General features: G+C 42.5%; 1 protein-coding gene across 1 annotated transcript in view; it reads left to right on the forward strand.

Annotated features, from left to right (window-relative positions):
* ENPP1 (ectonucleotide pyrophosphatase/phosphodiesterase 1) overlaps positions 1-19,827 on the forward strand; it is a 135,692-nt gene that overhangs the window by 37,546 nt on the left and 78,319 nt on the right. The window contains exon 2 of the mRNA XM_075597334.1: positions 18,193-18,265. Within this exon, the coding sequence (XP_075453449.1) occupies positions 18,193-18,265 (73 nt within the window). The remainder of the gene's footprint in view (positions 1-18,192; positions 18,266-19,827) is intronic.

Here is a 19,827-nt window from a genome sequence, read left to right on the forward strand (position 1 = left end):
TGAGGGAGTTTTTGTGGAAAGAGATACATCTAGAAGGTGATTTTATGCAGCTTCTCATTTCTATTCACCCGTAAGCCTTGGACAGACATAGTACAGGCGTGCGACCAAAAGTGTGACCCGGCTGTCACGCTGCAAATTCAAACTTGGCTATCACGCCAAACTCTAGTCGCCCCGTCTATAGGCAAACACATTTTTCCTTACGAGCTATGTCGCTCGTGCCATCTCCTGCATTGTGGACACAGCCCTAGCCTGAGGTAAGATGCAAGTGGTCAGATACAGTGCATCGGGAAAAATAGTATTTTGGAAGAATCCTAAAATATGCTAGAGTAGGTGTTAACAACCTTATTCTTTCTTTTCTCCTTTTTTTCCTTTTTTTTTATTTTTAGGCGTGCCAATAAATGGTCACAAATATTTTGGCAGTCGCTTGCCTACTGCCCCCAATCCATTTCTCACTCAATTACCCCCCCCCTTTCATCCTCCTCTCACTCAGTCCCCTGTCCCCCCATTCCTCCTCTCATTCAATCCCCCATTCATCCTCTCACTCAATCCCTCCCCGCCTCCTAAGAATTTTACCATGGGGGGGAAGGGTAGAGGCCTCCAGTCCCACGGGCGTATGCGCAGGTTGCACCCGACTTCCAGTGCCAATAGGTGCCCCGGAGGGAGGGGGTTATGGATGCCGGCATTTCCAAATACCGGCGCGGTTTACTTTGTCTGTGGCCCATGGGTTGGCCACCCCTGTCCTGGAGGCTTGACTCAAATATAAAGGGGGTATAGAACCGTTTAACATCTTTAATTTAGCTGCTAGAATGCTTGTGAGATTACAAACGCTTGGATAGCGGCAAAAATTCATAAAATACTGAACATTCTTTGTTCAGATGTCTAGACTCATGTTCTGAAGAAATCGCAAAATACAGATCATCGTAAGTCAGTGAAAATAAGGACACATTAATGATGCAGTACTTGTTTATAATTTTCAACTCATTTTGGTAGTCAGGTCACTACGAACTTTCCGAGTTTCTTAGCAGCATATTTCCACATGCCAGAAAAACAAATACAAAAGTAAAATATTCTCTACAGGGACCTTACAGAATCTGGAAAACATTTCTAAAATACTCCTTTTCTCCTCCTTTTTCCTTGACTTCACCTTAAAAATATGCTTTTTGGCTCGTTATTTTTATTTTGTTTATTGACTTCTGAAAGGGCTTGAGTAGTGGTGGAGATACTTATTCTTCCTATATTGCTTAACTTTTGTTTGCTTCAACTAATGTATTAATTAAAAAAATAACTATATATATATATATATATATATATATATATATATATATATATATATATAGATAGATAGATAGATAGATATATAGGGCCCGACAAACTGGGGAAAAACCCACTCTCCCCCCCAAAACAATCCCTCACCCCCCCTCACGACTCTTACCTAGGGCAGGGTCCAACGCATGGTGCGGCCTTCTCTGTATGGTCTGTCTCTGTCTGATCTTATTCCCCTGCAACTCCAGTTAAAATGGACGCACGTAGCGACAGGACAACAGGACGTGGTGACGTTACGACGCCACTCGTCATCACGTAATGTGGGGCCATGACAACGTGACGTTATTTGACACCGCGCTGCCATTGTAACTGGAGCTGCAGGGGAATAAGATCAATTTGAAGAGGAAGACGGAGAAGGCCGGAAGACGCAGCCGCGGGTAAGCACTCGACAGTGGCGAAAATACACTCACCCGTGGTGATTTGTTGAGCCCTGTGTATATATAAGATACAGATAGGATCTTGCCTTATGGCCCACCGTCCACAGGAAATCATTCTTGTGCACCTCGGAAACACTCCGCAGCACAGTCCATAGCAGGCTTTAATGGCCTATCGGATAAATACAGCAGGGGTCTCTGCGTTTGAATGGGACTTGCACTGTGTGAATCCTACTGGGCTGCACCTGTCTGTAAGAGATGCACAGCCCATGAGACTGAATGAATCACTCTACCTGCACGCCTCTAACAGGTGACACATAACAGGCGTCTCTAACAGGGCTTAACATATTATTGTAGTAGGGGTTCTCTGGAGCTGAATCACATTCATTTCAGGTCTAAGACCTCCTGCTTGCTGAGTTAAAGGCCCCGGGATGGGGTGCCTGTATCCCTCGCCATGTTTATATTCTCCCGCGTCACGGCCCACGTGACAGGGAAATTTAAACAAAGCAGGGGGACATTGGCACCCCATAATGGGGCCCTGTAATTCAGGAAGCAGGGGGTCCCGGACCAGAAATTAATGTGATTCAGCTTCGGTGACCCCCTGTTACAATGATATGTTATCAAAATAAAATAAAAGCAGCTTCATTACCCTAGCGGCTAGCTGCTAAGGCAATGAAGGGGTTAAGCCAGAGTGTCAGGGGAGACCAGGCAATTTAAACCTTTTTACCAGGATCATACATTGAGCAAAACAAGGTAATGAAATAAATTGTAAATTTATTCACAAGAAAAGGTAAATATACAATGATACACAAACTACAGCAAAAAGACACACTTTCTTGGGAATTGGGGTAACAACCTAGACTCTCCTAGGTGCAGAGAAAAAACAGGACAGAAAATATTCCAGGCAGCTTTTGATGAAGCAGACGCTTTCTTGCTGAGACTTGAAACTGGAAATTTAGAATCTGAGAATCTTAGAGGACTAGAGAACTAACTATCTGAAGGGCGCAAGGGGTTATAATACTTCTGACATTCATTCACAGAATACTACCCTCCTATCAGAAGTGTGAGAATATTCTCAGCAAACAATCCGAGACAAACCGGTAGAAAAAATAGGGTTACCTGGAAATCTGAATGAACCAAGGGGAATGTGCAATTTGGCACCCCAGTCCCTGGTTCCCTCAATGCCACCCGCAGTGACAGGCTCCAAATGGAAATGCGCAGAGCGTCCATTGATCTCAGGACGTGGATACTTGAGTCCTTCCCTCCAGTTCAAATGGTCTTGACACCTCTGACATCCTCTATGGCTTTCATCTCCACTGTATGAGTAGACACAGTGGCATTGTCTGAAAGTCCCAGCTCATAATACTGTGCACAAACATATGTTTTAAAACACACTGGTCAATAAAATATACACTTTAAAAATATCCTAAGTCTGTGGGTTTTGGGAAATAGAATAAGAAGCTGCATGTTATTTCTTACTGGCTATTTCCCCCACACTCTATACAATAAATTTAGGACTGGACTTTACAAGCCCCCTCACAACCTTATAGATGGTTGGAGTACCCCCAGAACCTCTAAGCAGGTTCTAGATTACCTGTACAGTAACTGGGTATCCCCCCCAGTCTGTAGATCCCTTATAGTTACATGGATACTTTAAATCCCTTTGCACCATCTACCTTTCTGGGCTGTGCTGAAGAAGGGACCCCTAGTGGTGAGTCGCGCAAGCGTTTTCAAGGGGACATATTACCGAGACACTGTGTCTACATGCATCCCGGAATCTGACCTGATTTCTGGGTAAATTTTTAAGGGAAAAAGCAACTCTGGCCCCTGACTAGAAAGACACATTCTGACAACACTTTCTCCGCAAACCCCCCTTGACACTCATACCACAGCAATCCCTGCTTGCTGGCATCCCTGGAAAGGTAAAAACACAACAATTCTTTATTGTCGCATAATTACAGGTCATGCTTTTACAACAGTTGGGTCCAAGAGATGACACTCCGGAACCCCAACACATGGATCAGAGGTAACCACACAGCTTAACCTTTATTAGTGAGCCTGAATACCTCTTCACCGTCACATACAGTATCATGCAGATCTTTCTACCATGCTGGCTCTCGCGCTGCTTTTCCTCTATCTCCCTGTCAGCCGGAAGCTGACGGCAGAAGCAGGGAGAGGAGAAAGCTGCCAGCTGATGCTGATGCCGGGTCACTCCTGTGTGGGGGTGCTGCTGTGCCGCCGGGCCTGGCATAGCTGGGAGAGTTATCCCAGCTCTACCCCTCAGGTGGCCACGGAACCCCTGAGGGGTGCAATTCTCGCATGCAAATTTTTTCTAACGCATCCGCTTACATGGCGATGTGATTCTTTGGACCCCAAGCACTGTGTTATAACGGGGTTGAGCTGTGTAGCCCTTTTTCTGAACCCTCCCAAAGGAACTACTGGTCGTTGTACAACACCTGCGGCTCCAGGAGATCTGAGCCTCAGCTAGCTGGGAGCCTGGGGTAACACTCATACACTTTCTTAGCGCAGCGCCTCCACTTACCCAGGATCCCCGTGATGTGAGATTCCCCTGGGCAAGAAATACAACAACACACATATATGATGCAACCAGTTTTACTATAAGATAATGCACGATACCTTATCACTCTATCTTATAGCAATATGACCCAACACATATAACCTTATACTATAACTGTATAACCTTAGTGGCTCGCCCACTCATCAGGAGTAAAGTCTCCGTCCCTTCACCGCGTGCCCCGCACACCGTGTCCATATATTTTAAAGTGATGGTATAGGCTCAGTTCTTTAACCACTCGCTCAGTGTTCCTAAAGCATTTAGCCTAAGGCGGGATCAGCGCCTGTTGACCGGTGTTGGTGCACTTGATGTTATAGTACCTTCCGGTCTGGGTGGTGACCGGTACCTCTTCGCAAAGGGTCAGATGAATCACAGTCTGCCTCTTGGGTCTTAATGTCCAGCCGTCTGGTCCCAGACGACTCGCCAGCAACCTGCTCCACACGCTTGTCTCTTTGTCCCTAGCTGTCTACACAGTAAGGGTGATGCTCGCTACTACTATAGGCCATCTCTGCAGCACAGCAACCTTCGGTGACTTCAGTGAACACTCCTAGGGGCCTACGGAGTAGCCTGTCCTATGCAGGTGGGTCACTGACCCCCTTCACCCACACCACCTCTCTCTTCACCACCCGGGTCCCCTCTGACTACTACTCCCTAACCTCTGCAGCAAACGCACTGCACTCACACTGAACCTGCAGCAACCCACTGCACTCACTCGGTGCCTGCAGCAACCCACTGCACTCACACGGTACCTGCAGCAACCGCACTGCACTCACTCGGTACCTGCAGCAACCCACTGCACTCACACGGTACCTGCAGCAACCCCACTGCACTCACACGGTACCTGGAGCAACACTGCACTGCACACGGAACCTGCAGCAACCCACTGCACTGCACACACACACTGTGCCTACTTGTCAGTGCTCACAGCACTACCAGCCGTGACACTGACAAGACAGCACACTCACACCTAAGGGCAGGGTCCCTAACCTAGGGGCTGTCCCTCAGTACCTACCCCCTACCCTGGTGGGGATTGGGGCCTGCCTGGGATCTGGGGAACTACCTTACCTGGGGTAGGAGCCACTTGCTCCCTACACCCTGCCTCCCCCTTCCTGCTCCCAGCTCCAACTGCCAAACGTCGTCCCCGCAACATTGTAGCCTTCCTCCACAGGAGAAGCTGCAAAACCCTATTTGCTGTCTGGCTGCACGTGATGTGGGTGAAAGGGCAATCCCCAGAGGCTGCTGGGAATTGTAGTCCACTCAGGACCTCTTTAGCATTGGGACCGCGTGCGCTAACCTTACTGCGCCTGCGCGACCAATGCGCACGATCATGCAACCTGTCATGGCGGCCCCCGCTAGCCGGGTGTGCCGCAGAGCCTCGGAGAGCTACATGGGGGGTCTCTGGGGCTGAAAAGAGACCAGGGTTACAGCTGTAATTAAAGATAGTGTTTCAGCCTGCACATTGGGGTCTTTACTATTCATATTTTATAAAACAAAAGACAAGGGTGCCCAATGCTACATCAAATTGACAAAACATATATGGTAATAAGAACATAGTTCAAATACTTCAATAATAATAATTACTTGGTTATTTAGGTAAACCCTTTGGCCAAAGCGTTATAAGCCTGCATACCAAACATCAAGACATAACCAATAATGCAGGTCCTATACTACACTGTGAACCCTTCCTTTTACCTCTGTATGAGGGGAAAAAACCATAATAGGTCCTGTTCTTGCAGCAAAGTGAAAAGACCTCCCAAGTTTAAAAGGTGAAGAGGAGTGAGCTCTGGGGGGAGGTGCCACCTACCTCCATACAACTGTTACCAGTCAGAAATTGATTAACACACAATCCCATCTAGCTCAAACTTCTACACCAGGCCTGCCCAACTCGTAAAGTGGGAAGGGCCGAACTGCTCCAAGGAAAAATTATTTGGGCCGGATGGGTTACATCATCATCATCATCATCATCATCATCATCATCATCATCATCATCATCATCATCATCATCATCATCATCATCATCATCATCATCATCATCATCATCATCATCATCATCATCATCATCATCGCAACTTCTCTATCAACCTTTAAGACCCAACTCAAAACACACCTGCTTAAGGAAGTATATGAGTAGCTCTATGAGTGATAGTTTTAAACTGTGTACATTAACATTAGCCCTTTGCAGATGTACTTACCAGAATGCCTTCCTACGGTCTCTATACGTCCTTCCTACCAACCAATTAGATTATAAACTCTTCGTAGCAGGGACTCCCTTTCCAAAATGTTACTGTTATGTCTGAAGCACTTCTCCCCTTTATTTGTTATTTATATTATTTGTTATTTATATGATTGTCATGTGTATTACTGCTGTGAAGCTGTGAAGCGCTATGTACATGAATGGCGCTATATAAATAAAGTCATACAATACAATGTTCTAAAATGAAGAGTAAAAGTGGATATAAATTCTGTAGGTAGTCTTCAAGTGGACTGGTGAGACTATTACCATAAATCAGCAGGAGCCAAGTATGCTAAGCGTCAAAGGTGGATGAATAACAGGTGTGTAGGTTTATGCTCACACCTTCTTTTAAATGTGGAGCAATATGTGGATTAAATATTGCGATAATGTCTCATAAATGTATATTGTATTAAGTCCAGAAATTGAATAGATTCACATTTCCATATTCCTCCCTGGGTATTTTTAGTCTAACTGCGAGTATTGATGTCTGCTATGGTGAATCTGTTGTGATTCATTGAAACCATTCCAAAACAACAGGTACAAACCACTAAAAGCTTTCCAAGATACCACAAGCTTCCTTAAGAGACTATACGCTACCAGCCAAATCCCAGTCCCAATTCTATCGTAACCACCAAGGATGTCAGCGTGCCAAAATGCCTCATAAAACCCATTCAATTTATTCTCACAAAATGTTTTTAATGACAAACACTTTCTGCAAAAATTAGTCACTGTCATAGCCAAATGCATGGCACCACAATGGGCCAACCTCTTTATGGCCAGCTTAGAGGTGCAGTTTTTGAAACAACATAGACCTCTGTACGTCAGAGACATAGTTGACATATCATCTGGACAACCACTTACACAGATTAATGAGGTTTCCTATGGCCTACGGCAGAGGCCTTTACCTAAGCTCCGGGTCAAGTTGTATAGCACGTCATGTGGTTGGCTGTAATTTGTTTGAAGTGAGGGAGGGGTTTTTGTAGCCTGGACGGGCACACAGGAGGAGAACATGGGAAGGTGGGTCTGGCTAAGGAAGGACTAGGCTGACCCTTGAAGTCATGCCTGATTTTTGGTCTACTTGCTGGGCCCCTTCCTCTGCCACTCCCCCTATTCTCTGCCGAAACAGCTATTCTGACTCTTCTCTGCTGTCTATCCTTATATCTCAGTCGTAATTTCTTGCTATACACCCGCCCAGCCCTTGAATTCTACTCAAGGATGTCTTTTGTCTACTCCTTTTGGTATCTTTAAGCTTTATCCAACATAAAACCTCTCTCTCTCACTGTCCCACACCCCTGCAATGCCTTCTCTCTCAATTTTTAAGTCCCACCTTAAAACACACCTCTTTAATGTAACATGTAGGTAAGCGCTATTGGCCGATACTATACCTCGGATGCACTGACTTTGACCCCTTGCAGACACTCTTACCAGAACACCCTCCTACTATCTCTGGAAGTTATCCCTACTTAGATTGTAATCTCTTCGGGACTGGGACTCCTTTTCCTAGTGTTAGATTGATGTGTTAAAACACTTGTTCTCATTATGTTATATTATTATGTCACGTGTATTACTGCTGTGAAGCGCTATGTACAGTACATGGATGGTGCTATATAAATAAAGATATGCATACATATGTTCATACATAGTGTTGATGCATACAGAATTGATCCCCATTCCTACTCATCACATTAGAATATATGTTTCCTTTTAACTCTGCATTCACTGTACTCATGAAGAAGACACCTGCGAGGCTTCGAAAGCCCTGCACACTATAATTGAATTTAGCAAGAACTCTAATGTTAGCTCGCTAAAATATATCACATCCTACATCGAGCCTGCTATTCTCCATGACCAATACGGCTACTAGAACTCTGAACTACATCATTAAAAATTAAAATTATTACTAGTAATTAGAATATTCTTTCTTCCATAGCACTGTACATAGAATTTTGCAGGAATAAGTCTTTGCCCAGTAGAGTTTACAATATAAATTTCCTGCCTAGAGCACAGTCAAATAAAGTGGCTTGCTCAATATAAAATAAAACAGACAGGGTTCACCTGCTTCAAAGGGAGTAGGGAGGAGGATGAGTGCAGTACCTCCCAAAATGAACTGATTGCAGTGCCATGTTTTCATAGGTTAAATGCAGGGGGTTGATTTTTAAGAAAAACCATCAAATCTACAGTAAGTATGTTTAAGTATTTTATAAAAGTTTAATATCTTAATAGTAACCAACTGCTTTGGAGTGTTTTTGACCATCTTTACATACGTAATCTCTTTAGTAATAAAACTGCAATGTGTTGTAAATACAAGTACATTGTTAATCCAGATATTTGTTGTTGGGATGTAACTAATTATGCTGCCATCAGAAGCCAAAGAGAAAAACACAAAAATTACGAGATGAGTTTGAAATGAAACGGAAAAATAATTTATTTTGCCATTTATACATACTACACCGACACACTTTATTCGAGCAAATACCCAGTATGTACCTGGCAGATACCTGGAATGCGCCGCTCCTCACCTCTGACAAGCCCCGTTGTGTTTGCCTTCCCAGCCTGGGTTCATGCCTGGCTGATGGGCGGCTGATCTGTTAAATGATAATGATTAGGATTTAATAGGCTGCAATGCTTCGCGTGTCTACCAGATGGCATAAATTCATGAATTGTAATGCAGTATATATATATATACTGTGCAGTATTGCAGCCAGCGGGAATAAAATGCTTCAATCCCTGCCTGGAAAATACCTCAATGCACTCGGGCAGAAAACAGTCACAAACCTCAATACACCCGGGTATACCCGAATTCGTGGGACTAGCCGAGCTCGAATAAAGTGTGTCGCCAGTGTACTGTAGAAAGCAACCAAATCGAACTGTTATTTTTAAGGGTGATTGAATTCAATTATGTTGCTAAGTTGTTTAAAACAACTTTTTTTTGCCACTGTAAAATACTAGCAGGGATCTTTTAAAAAGATGTAGCATAAGGCTGCGTCCATACAAAGGCAGAGCGCGCGGAAGCGTCCGCACGCTGAGCGAACAGACTGCCTTAAGGCAGTGTTCGCATACATGCGGCGTGCGGGCGCGTGTGCGCGGAGGCAGGAGGGGGCGCGCAATGTGCGAGAAATTGGTTAAAACTGATTTATCAGCGCGACTGGGCGGTCACGTGAGCAGTTCGCCCAATGAGGGCGAACCAGCTCCGTGACGTCACTGGGAACGCCCCCAGGAACACCCACCATGGCCCGTGTACTATGGCCAGGGAAAGCACACGCTTTCCCTCAGCCTCTGTGTGTCTCCGCCCGGGCTGCGGCACCATGTCCGCAGCCTCAGACAGAAAGTGAGATGATGTTAATATCACATTTTCTTTTCCAAAATGAGTTTCCCTGATTACTCAGCATTTAGGTATTATGACTCAATTTAAGTTGATCTCTGTTTTTTTATGTTTGTGTACAGTATCTTGTGTTACTGGTATCTCATGAAAAATAATACACCGCATTTGAAGAATATCCAAAACAAGCATCATGCAGCAAGTGCAGGTGTCAGAGAAGCGCGTGGCGGCACAACTGTGTGAGCAATTAGTTTGATAAGAGCTTGGCAACACTGAACTTTGTCACTGACCCTAAAGCAGAAAAACATCAAAAATCCTATGTTAAAAAAAAAAAAAAAAATCAGTATTGTTGTATTAGATAATACTGTCTGTATATATTTTTTCCAACTTCTAATACCATTGTTAATTATTTTTAAACTTATTTTCTTATTTGTAATTCAAAACATTGGAAAGGATACAGAAAATAAAGGATACAGAAAATAAAGGAAGGGGAGGGGAGAATGGAAAGAGGGTACCACAAAATACAACAACAGTATCATAAATATATTGACAAGCAATGACAACAACAACCAAGATATCTAACTCGATTCCCTAAAAAGAACAGCACTCTACCAGATCTTATTCACTATCTCTCCCTGGTGTACCAGGGCTCCCACACCTTATGAACGTTTCTAGATTTACTTTACTGAATGTCTTCTAAATGCCATTAGTCTCTTCATTGTTTGGACCTCATTTACTCTCTGTATAATCTCTCTCCTGGATGGAGGCTGGGTCTTTTTCCAAGCCTCTGCAATTGAACGTCTTGCCGCAGTCAGAATGTGTAAAAATAATTTGCTTGTGTTTTGGTTCATATTTTCTGAAGGTTTCCCCAGAACCATTGTGAGTGGGTCTAGAGGAATCCTTCTTTCAATAATTTCTCCTATAAATTTCTGTAGCATTACCCAAAACCTCTGTATTTTCAGACAAAACCACCAGATATGGGCCATATCTCCCAAAATTCCACATCCTCTCCAACAAAGATTTGTAGAACCTGCAAAAATCTGCCGCAGCCTTTGGAGAGTAAGATACCATTGATAGATACTTTTATAAATATTTTCTTTTGTAATTGTGCATATTGTTGCATTATCCCAAATATCGTCCCAGTCCTCCATCGTGATCTCTACCTGGCGATTGTGTGCCCATTGCTCCATATAATGGTGGATGTATGAGATGTTTGTATCAAAAGGGGTTAGATCTTGATACAAAATCGATTAGGAATCTGGGACCTAAGGCACGGTGTGCTCTGTCCACATATTGTAGATCATTTATTTTTAGGAACGGGACTATTTGCATAAATAGTTGCATTAAATATGGTTGAAGTTTGTTTGAATTAATTGCTTCTGGCATGTTCCTTTTCCTAAGGTTTTGCCTTCTTTCCCTGTTTTCCAGAACATCAATATTATCTTTTAGGTCCTGATCTCGTCTTTGAGCCTAAACACCTCATCTTCCATTGAGCCCTGACTCTGTCGGGATTTTTCCAGGTTGCTTGAAAGCTGAGTAGTTCTCACAGATAGAGCAGTCAGAGCTGCCTTAGGCTAGGTGCCCGCTGCATGTGCGCTATGACGTGCGCTGCAGGGACAAGAGCCACCCCTCAATGGGGCTTGACCCGCTACCTACCTTGGGCCCCACACTGTTTCCCGTGAACTTGTCACGCTTCATCAGGGGTAGAAGGAGTCCTGACAAGTTCACGGGAAACGTGCGTCGGGTATCAGTGACGTCATGACGCTAACGTCCATACAGTGAACGGACCAGAAGGAGTAGCACGGCGGCGAGGAGACTGGTTGTATAGCGTTGACAACAGTGCTCTTTGTACTATTTTGTACCACTATTCTGGCTAGTTTGGAGCCATGTGTGTAGTACATATCGCATGCATCCATCCGCCCATTAACAAGTAGAGTTTTTAAAGTTAGCAGCAGACACATAGTGAGACGCGGAAACGAGCATTGCAGCTGCGGGATCTCTTTATTGACACAACCCGACACAATATCCAGCTGATAGCTACTGTTGAAGTTAGAGTACCAGAGGAGAGCTGCCACTGCTTTAGTGCCAAAGCGTCTGGCTATTGATGTCAGTTGCATACTTATAACTGATCAGGTGTTATTTAACCTTATCATTTATCTATCACATGATACTAGGTATTATACAGGCTTGAGGGGTATATAATGACCCTTTATGTCCTTTTCCTTACCTGCAGCATCATACGACTAGCTTATCAATCTGTTTATAGCTGACAATTTTTAGTTATGATGGATAAAAGATTTTTTTAACTTAGTCAGTGTGTATCTACTATCTCTATACGATTTAAGGATAACACCTTACTCTACTATACACTCACTACCGCTGACTCCTTAACATAGAGGGTGATATTTCAATAAGGTTGTTGGTCGCTGTTATTATTTCAGTTGCAAATGTGCATCAAATGATTGGCATATAATTGTGCTTAGCAGCTGATATTGGTAAGGTTGTAACAAGATACTGTAGCTAGTGTGTGTATTGGTTTCCTATTATCATCTAGGTTAACTCTCTATACTACCACACACTATATATCGTTTACTTCCTCATAGCTTGATCGACGATGGTGATAATGTTTTAAGGTTCTCTGCCTTTGCTATAGTTTAGCCACATATTTACGCATATTATTGCGCGTGTTATTATATATGAAATAGCCCAGGCTAACATGTATTACACCCCATGCAACCTTGTAGTAACACCCTTTACGCTATCACACCATTGACACCACTATAGTTGGTATAGTTTCCCTGAGGGGATTTTATTTACATTGTATATAGATTATTCACTTTGTCAACAATACATATATGTTAATAATTTTTTATTTTTTTTTATATATTTAGTGGGGTCTCCCTGAGCCACCCATAGCTCTTAAAGTTGTGATATTTGTTTGAGTATGATACTCTGAGCTATTTTTGCCTAACACACTAATTATAAGGCCTGAGTGCAATCTGAGAGGGACTCTTTTCTGTGATCCCTATTGGGACCTATAAGTACATATAGGTAAGAATGTATAATGATACATTGTGACATATTTTACATATAAAAAATATGAAAAGCAAAAGCGGGTACGTAGTATTACTGCTTTAATTAGAACTTGGCACAATACTACGCCTTTGATTACAATATGAGATATCGGAACAATTTTCGAAGTTACCAAGTTGAACAGTGGGAAATTTGAAATGTTCAGACGGGTTTCTTTTTAACGAAAAACAGACAAAAAATGGGGGAGCACAGGTTGAGGGACTAGACAGACGTTTCAAACACTACAATGGTATAGGACTGTGATCTGAAATGAAGTGTAAAATAACGTAAACACTTACACGGCCTTGTGTAAATGCTTTCACATCAAGGTATCTTTACTTTTGCTGTTTTCTCTTCTGTGTTCTTTCCGCTTGTACTTTTCTTCTCCTCTGGTATGAAGTAAAGCATCTCTCGTCTTCTCCACAGGAATGGCTTGCGATGTTGTCCTCAGAGTTAAATGAAATGAAAACAAATACGTGAGGGACAAGACAGAATATATATACAATAATTCTGGGATAGACGATTGTATTTAGATCAGAAAAGCAGAGGAATACTGCATCCACTCACACGGACAAGTGTGAGTGACCTCTGGAGGGAGGTGTCTTTTATGGCACCTCACTACAGGGCTGTCACGCACACCTCCTGCTCTTCGCACCAAACAATAGGGAAAAAGGGGTGAAGGGGCGGAGGTAGGTTAAAATATAACCACGTGAGGTTAACAGTAGACTCACACGGCCATGTGTGAGTATGGACTTTAATTGGTATCTCTTCTCCCCTCTATGGAGCTCCAAATCCAAACCTTCAACCGAGTGTGTTTAGTCACTCAAATAGTGCCTGGTACACACGGTGGTACACAAGGGTACAAGGGTGAAGAAATCGTGATCTTTATTAAACACCAACAGGACAAAGTCCCAACAAAACATTTAAAAAGCACTTAGTCAAAACGACTTAAGAGCTGGATATGCATAAAAACAGCCAGTCTATCAGAAAATGTTCGTGCAGGATACTCAAGTGCGCTGCTAACTCTCCGAGTCCGGGTGGTGTGCTGCGCTCCTACTTCCTGCTCCTGACGGTGGCTGAAGTGGTAAAAAAGTACTCAGGGATAGTAGCAGCGCGTTTCACCCTTCTTGGGCTTCCTCAGGCTCCGTAGAAAAGTATGGCTGGGGTCATAGCCTTATGTAGGGATCCCTCAGCCAATCCGATCATCTCCCTGAGTCTCTCCCTTGCTTGGATGACGTATCTCCGTTTAGTCTTCTCAGCTGTCAGATCTCAGTGGCAATAAGCGCTCGAAAGTCGCGCTCTCACTCCTTAACATTAAGTCCCTTGAAACCATTTCGAATTGGTTGCATGGTTTGAGATATTGCAATAAATAAATAAAGACGTGCACTGTATCAGCACAAACTCTCTGGTCATATGGACATGTCTTTTACTCTAACAGAGTTCAGCTATGGAATTGATTTAATAAACAGACCCCTTACTTAGATACAAGGGTTAACATGTTGCTTAATTCATCACGGAAGTACCCATGATAATTTCAGAATTAATTTTGTAAAAACACATACGAATATTTAAATAAATATATATTAAAAGAGTGAGTATCACTACTTTAATGCTAAAAATTATGATGAATAATAAAATTCCTTATATAAAATCCTAAACATTAATAAAACATTTTTCCATATGGATACTTAAAATACATATTTTTTGATAGCTTTGTTAAAAATGTTATACAAAACTTGAACATAGATGTGGTCATAAAGACGTCAAATTGTTGTTTCTGATGAGAGATGTCATCTGAAATAGAACATGACAAAACAGATTAGAGTCAATATCAGATATCAGAATGAATACATGGTGATGCTCAACTTTAATCTGATAGGACAGCTGATGGCTATGTAAAAACATATGGTAGCATTTAAAGAAATAGACCTCTGCAGACTCATTCAGCAAAGTATATTGGATTTGCGGCAAATTAACACACCCCATTAGTACATCTAAAAACCTATATTATTTGCATTATGATGTGTTGTTTCTACTAGCTTTCAAACAAATGAGGCAGATTCCCAGGAATATTTGATTGACGGCATTCAAATGTGTAACACCATCAGAGAGCCCTGCCAAAATGTAGGCCATTAGTGGATTAGTCTCATGCTGAAGAATACAAATAATGCATTGGAAAAAGAAAGGCGCATTGAAAAATCTTAACACACACATACAGTATTTAAAATAAGTAAGACTGGTGCTTTGTATTGTGATTCTCACCCACCCCCCACAGTATGGGGAAGCTTTTAGTAACTACAGTAAATATTGACTGGCTTGGATCCACATTGGCTCATTTATTCAACGTGGCATTTTTGGCTGGGATTTTTTCTATAGCAGTTCTGATATGCCCAACTAATGGGTGGCAGTACACATAATTGCACACTTTATCCAGAGATTATCAGATGAGAAGGAAATATAACTCTGCTTCTTAAAATGTCACTTCCTTAATGACCAGATGAGAAGTATTCATGTACTGAAAGAAAACCATGAATTTGTTTAGCTTTGCGGTTGATGGATCAGCTTCACAAGGCAGAGCTTCCTCAGAGAGGAAATAATAGTGCTCAAAACAATGCAGCTAAATCTTTTTAAGGAAATCTTGATTATACAGTAGAGGTAGAAAATGTAAACCGTTTACCCTCCAATGCTGCAACTAGTGCTGAGTTGCTTGCTTCTTTATCCGTATTTTATTTCTTCCTCGTGATTTTACCACTCCTGAGCACCGTACATGCAGCAATATCCTCTGTTTGCAAAGCAGTGTTACAAATGGCGCTCTTAGCCCAAAATTGTGTAAACAATAAGTACTCAAAATAGAGTACCTATTCAAAATAAAGTGAAAGTTCATATTATAAAGGGACTATCCCAAACAAGTGATATAGCAATAGCCTTAGTGCCAATATGATGGCCCATATTTTGTAAGCAGTGTTATCTCACAAGACCTCTTTTGTCACAATAAGTTGTATTGTGGAACAGCATTGCTTAAGATAGGCCTGTGTTAGCACATGTTTATACTTCTTGATACGTTTTTCAGTCCCTTCATTGGGGCTATGTTTAAAGATTTTCTATTTTGCTTTGTAACAGACACACAGATGAATAGCAAGTTAGTGTATGTTCAGGCTCCAATGTATAGAACCAATTTTTGTGTGTTGTGTGTTGTGTGGTGTGTGTGTGTGTGTGTGTGTGTGTCATCTTTTTCAGGTGGTAGGAGGAGATTGGATGTTGTCTGTGGCGCATTTAAGTACAGTAAATGATTTAAAATACTAAAGTATACAACACTATTGTCAAAATTGTCCTTTAAGTTTTTCTTGGTGTAAAAGATAAACGTAAGTAGACGCAATTGTTAATGTATTCTTATGTATGAATATGACGCACACCGAAACAAAGAATAAGAAAACATGCACCAAATGTAATAATATCAATTATGACATACCAACATATTGTATGCCAGTCCTCGTTATATGAGAAAAATAGCTTTTTTGATGCAAAGCAATTTTTTTATTAGTTTAAAAATAATAATTCTTTATAAATAGCCCCCATTGTTTTCTCTTCAAATTATTATTGTCTGAGTTTTATTTAAGTATTGCCTGGAAGTTCCCTTCATAGCTATTCAGTGCATGCTACAACAAGACCACACGTCCGTGTTCGTTTCGTTTCGTTGTTCACATGGATGAGCCTATGGGTACCCAACACGTCCTCACTACAGATGGGAAAACCTGTTGCCAAAATTCAAATCCGCCATGAAAATTGCATTTCTTCGACTTTTGCAAATTCATACTAAAAAGTTTGGTTTGCCAAAATAAACACACACAAAACCCCCCCATACAGTTACTTCCATCTAGACTAAGGCTTTGTCAGTGTGTATCTGTGACACACACGCATACGGACCCGCCCTCGCACTGATGTACACACAAACTCCTCCTCCCTGCCACAAGCTGCACTGTGAATTGAGGGGGTGGGCATAGTCACAGAGCACTCTTCCCCCCCCCCCCCACACCTTACTCTCCACCTTGCTATCCCCATTCACTCACTTCCCCTCCTCGCTGGAGTAAGTGGCGCAGCGCTAACGGACCTGTCCATTACCTCTGCAACAGTGCAGCCTATCCTCGTGCTTGCAAAGTACATTTATAGGCACCCATGCTGAGGAATAGGACAGTTTCCCATTGTGGGACAATTCTCCACCGCCATCTTGCAGAAGGGTTTAAGCATTTTACGGTTTAGGTTTTTTAGGGGTTAAGGTTTGGAATATTAAGGTTGTGGTTAGAATTTAAGGCGATTAGGATAACGGTACTATGTTGCAGTTATCGGCATTACCCAAAATGGACCAGAATCCCCCAGAGTCCTTGGATCATCTGCTGTGTCCAAATGGCCGCATCTAACTGTCCTAGAACCGAAAGCTGACCAGACGTCTGAGATATTTCCATCCCTGACCTAGACATTGCAATTCATGTGTTGCACTTATTGGTTGTGGAAAGCCTACTGGGAATTGCAATAGCAATGACCATTTAAATATGTTCATACTGTATCTCCTAAATATTGTGACAATTGTGTTTTAAAATGAATGAAATACATCTATTTTTAGACTGCTGACAATACTGCTGCAAATTCTAAAGAACTATTTTAAAAATGAAATTTGGGCAAGGCTGGAACAATAGATTTGTGGGCGTCTACCTGCATTTATCTAATGCACCCAGCCCCACCCCCCAACTTCAGTGTTAGGATGGTTGAGGAGGGCGCAGACAGGTGCTGTTCCAGAGGTAGGGCCTGCAGGTGATGGGGCAAACAGAATGTACCCTCAGAACTGCCGCAACATTGTTACGGCTGTTAAAATAAGTGCCGGAAACAGTCTGATTCTCGTAGATAAGTAATCTCATTTGTAAAAGCTGGGCCATATGCACTGATTGCCACTGGCTCGCATGTTTTGAAAAGAAATACTTCCAGGATCCAGTTTCAACGATCAGAGGATTAATAGTGGCATATTATGATATAAACACTCAGACTGGTCGATCATTGAGTTAACTTACTCTCTGAAACATGGTGCAGTACGGAGGCAAGGTTTGTCAGATTGGCTGAGTATGTATCATACAATCTGGAGTTTGCCCAGGATTTAGGATAAACTATGAAAAATGTGCATAACCAAAGAATTATTCTAAGAGTTATTCAAAACTGGACATTTTTGCTACATAACACAGTAAACTGTATTTGCATTTACCCTCATCAAATGTGTATTAATAGCTGCCTTCTTCTTTTCTCTCATTAGGTGATCTGTGTCTGTTTGTTAACCGCAATTCTCGGATGTATATTTGGACTTAAACCAAGCTGTTCTAGAGAAGGTAACTGAATAATGATGTGAAAGCCGTAATAAAAGATTCTCCAACGCTGAAACAGGAGGTTGTGTTTGTAAATTGTCACAGCAAATAAAAATGCCACATATTGCACACTCACATCTCCGACATGTCTGCAACAGTGCCTTTCGCCATTATCGCTTAGTATACAATGCTTCCACTGCAGCCAGGGATTCTGGGAAATGACATGCAAATGAGTACTCTGTGTGACACTTTTTGCTTCTTGTCCATTTCAATATGGACCCCTATAAACGTACGCCTGCCTTATTACATAGCTTTTGCAGCACAGCCTGCGTTAAACTCTCACAAAATAAACATGCTGAAGCACAAAGCTGAGCTACTGTGACACAGACCTCTTTTACTTTTGTCCTATTTGAAGCTGTTTTTTTAGGGCCCCATTAATATTAATACTGACTAGAATTATTTATCCCTCCCATCCTCTCCCTGATCCTCTATCTCAGGGGTGCGCAAACTGGGGGGCGAGCGAGATTATCTGCGGGGGGTGCAGGGTTCACGCGTCGCCATGGCACAGCCGGCAGGGGGGCGCAGGAGAAAAAGATTGTGCTCCCCTGCTCTCTCTCTCATCCTCCCTCATCTCTCCCAATCCCTCCTCACCATCTCTCCCGCTCATCATCATCATCTCTCCTCCCAATCCTCTCTCTCCTCCTATATATACACACAGACACTACACATATACAGACATACCAACCATTAGTGTAACACACGCATACCATATACAAATACACATTTATATTCAACATATAAAAAAAACCCTAAATATACAACATATACATGCACATAATGCATGAAACACACATATGCATTACAAATAAACACTTATAAACACACACTTACCAAACACAGACACACACACACACTTGCCAACATACAGATGCAGCGGCCATTATTTTAACAAATTAATACCTCGGAATACCCATTTCATGGCGTGGGATTTCTTCCAACCGTACCGCCTTAAGATGCGAGTGCAGGCGAGTGCATAAAATGGCATTTTAGTGTTCTGGCTTTTAAACACCAGAAAGATACACAGTAGCACAGTACTGTACACATTACAATTCATTCATTTCATTGCATTTCATTGCACACAATCCATGAAATTCAAACAAAGCAACCACGATAAACACGGGTGCCTGGGGCAATTGACTGCATTCATACCGTGTGGAGTACAGCAGCACACACGAAAATGGTGCCGTGATTTGTTCAAATAATGGCCGCTACATCTGTACACATACCAACATACCAACACACACACACTTACCAACACACAGACACTTACCAATACACACACACTTATCAATACACACACACTTACCAACACACACACACACACTTACCAACACAGACATACACACACGCTTACCAACACAGCAACAGACACACGGAATCGGGAGATGTAGAGAAGAGCAGCTATGGAGAGCTCTGCAGCGCCATCTGCTGCCCGGAAGTAGTTAAGCAGGAAAACCTCCCTACAGCTGTTCCATGATCAGCTCCGCACACTGAAGCCGCATCCTCCGCTCTCCTCCTACCCGTAC

Source organism: Ascaphus truei, chromosome 4, assembly GCF_040206685.1.
Source record: "Ascaphus truei isolate aAscTru1 chromosome 4, aAscTru1.hap1, whole genome shotgun sequence".
Taxonomy (NCBI): domain Eukaryota; kingdom Metazoa; phylum Chordata; class Amphibia; order Anura; family Ascaphidae; genus Ascaphus; species Ascaphus truei.